We start from the raw sequence: 1,142 nt of genomic DNA on the forward strand, positions 1-1,142 counted from the left end.
TGTTTTGCTCATCAACTCCAACTTGCACTTGTGGTTGTGGCAAAGAAGAACATCCATATTACTAACTTCTTTGGTGTGGTTGGGAATGTAATAAATACTGTTGGAGCATCTTCCAAACGATGTGATTTTCTTCGAGAAAAACAATTAGACTTTATTGTTGAGGCATTGGAGAAAGGTGAGATTTTAAGTGGACGGGGACTTAATCAAGAAACGACCCTTCAGCTCTCTAGTGATACACGATAGAGTTCACATTATAATTCTTTGTTCAGCTTGCTTGTCATGTTTTCTTCTGTTTTAGATGTACTTGCAATGATTATTGAAGATGAATCTTGTTCTCGTGACCAAAGATCTGATGCAACAAATTTATTGGAGTTGATACAAAGATTTGATTTTGCATTTAATCTACAGTTGATGAGAAGTGTGTTGAGGTTTTCAAATGAACTGTCAAAGGCATTGCAAAGAAAAGATCAAGATATTGTGAATGCAATGCAATTGGTGAGATTGTGCAAACGACGACTCCAAATAATGAGAGACGAATGATGGGACTCCTTTTTGGAAAAAGTATGTTCTTTTTGTCAACAACATTATATTCATATACCCAACATGGATGATATGTTTGTACGCCTTGCAATTCGTGGTCGCCCTCAGCGTAATTCTCCAAAAATTACAAATTTACATCATTATCGAGTAGATTTGTTCTACCCTATCATCGATTTACAACTTCAAGAATTGAATGATCGTTTCTCGGAGGTAAATACAGAGTTACTCCTTTGTGTAGCTTGTTTATACCCACAAGATTCATTTTCTTCTTTTGACAAGAAAAACTTGATTAGACTTGCTGAGCTTTATTCATTAGATTTCTCTGCAGTAGATGATATTGTACTTAGCGATCAACTTGAGACTTATATTTTTGACATGCGCTCTAACAAAGAGTTTGAAGGGTTGAATGGCCTTGGTGATCTTGCGGAGAAGTTAGTTTTGAGAACAAGTTTAATATATAAATTATGTCGTTTTTAGTGATGTTATAATATTGTTTTATTTTTTTATCATCATTAAATCTATGACCAAAACCTCGAAATTCGGCGTCGAAAAATGATGCCAGCACTGAACATAAATCCTGGTTCTGCCCCTGTATGTATGTA

At 35.1% G+C, this 1,142-nt stretch overlaps 1 protein-coding gene across 1 annotated transcript in view; it reads left to right on the plus strand.

The window, feature by feature from the left end:
- LOC111400497 overlaps window positions 1-540 on the plus strand; it is a 5,868-nt gene extending 5,328 nt beyond the window's left edge. The window contains exon 5 of the mRNA XM_023027909.1: window positions 270-540. Coding sequence (XP_022883677.1) covers window positions 270-540 — 271 coding nt within the window. The remainder of the gene's footprint in view (window positions 1-269) is intronic.
- The last annotated feature ends 602 nt before the right edge of the window (window positions 541-1,142 follow it).

The sequence above is a fragment of the Olea europaea genome, chromosome 10 (assembly GCF_002742605.1).
Source record: "Olea europaea var. sylvestris chromosome 10, O_europaea_v1, whole genome shotgun sequence".
NCBI lineage: Eukaryota > Viridiplantae > Streptophyta > Magnoliopsida > Lamiales > Oleaceae > Olea > Olea europaea.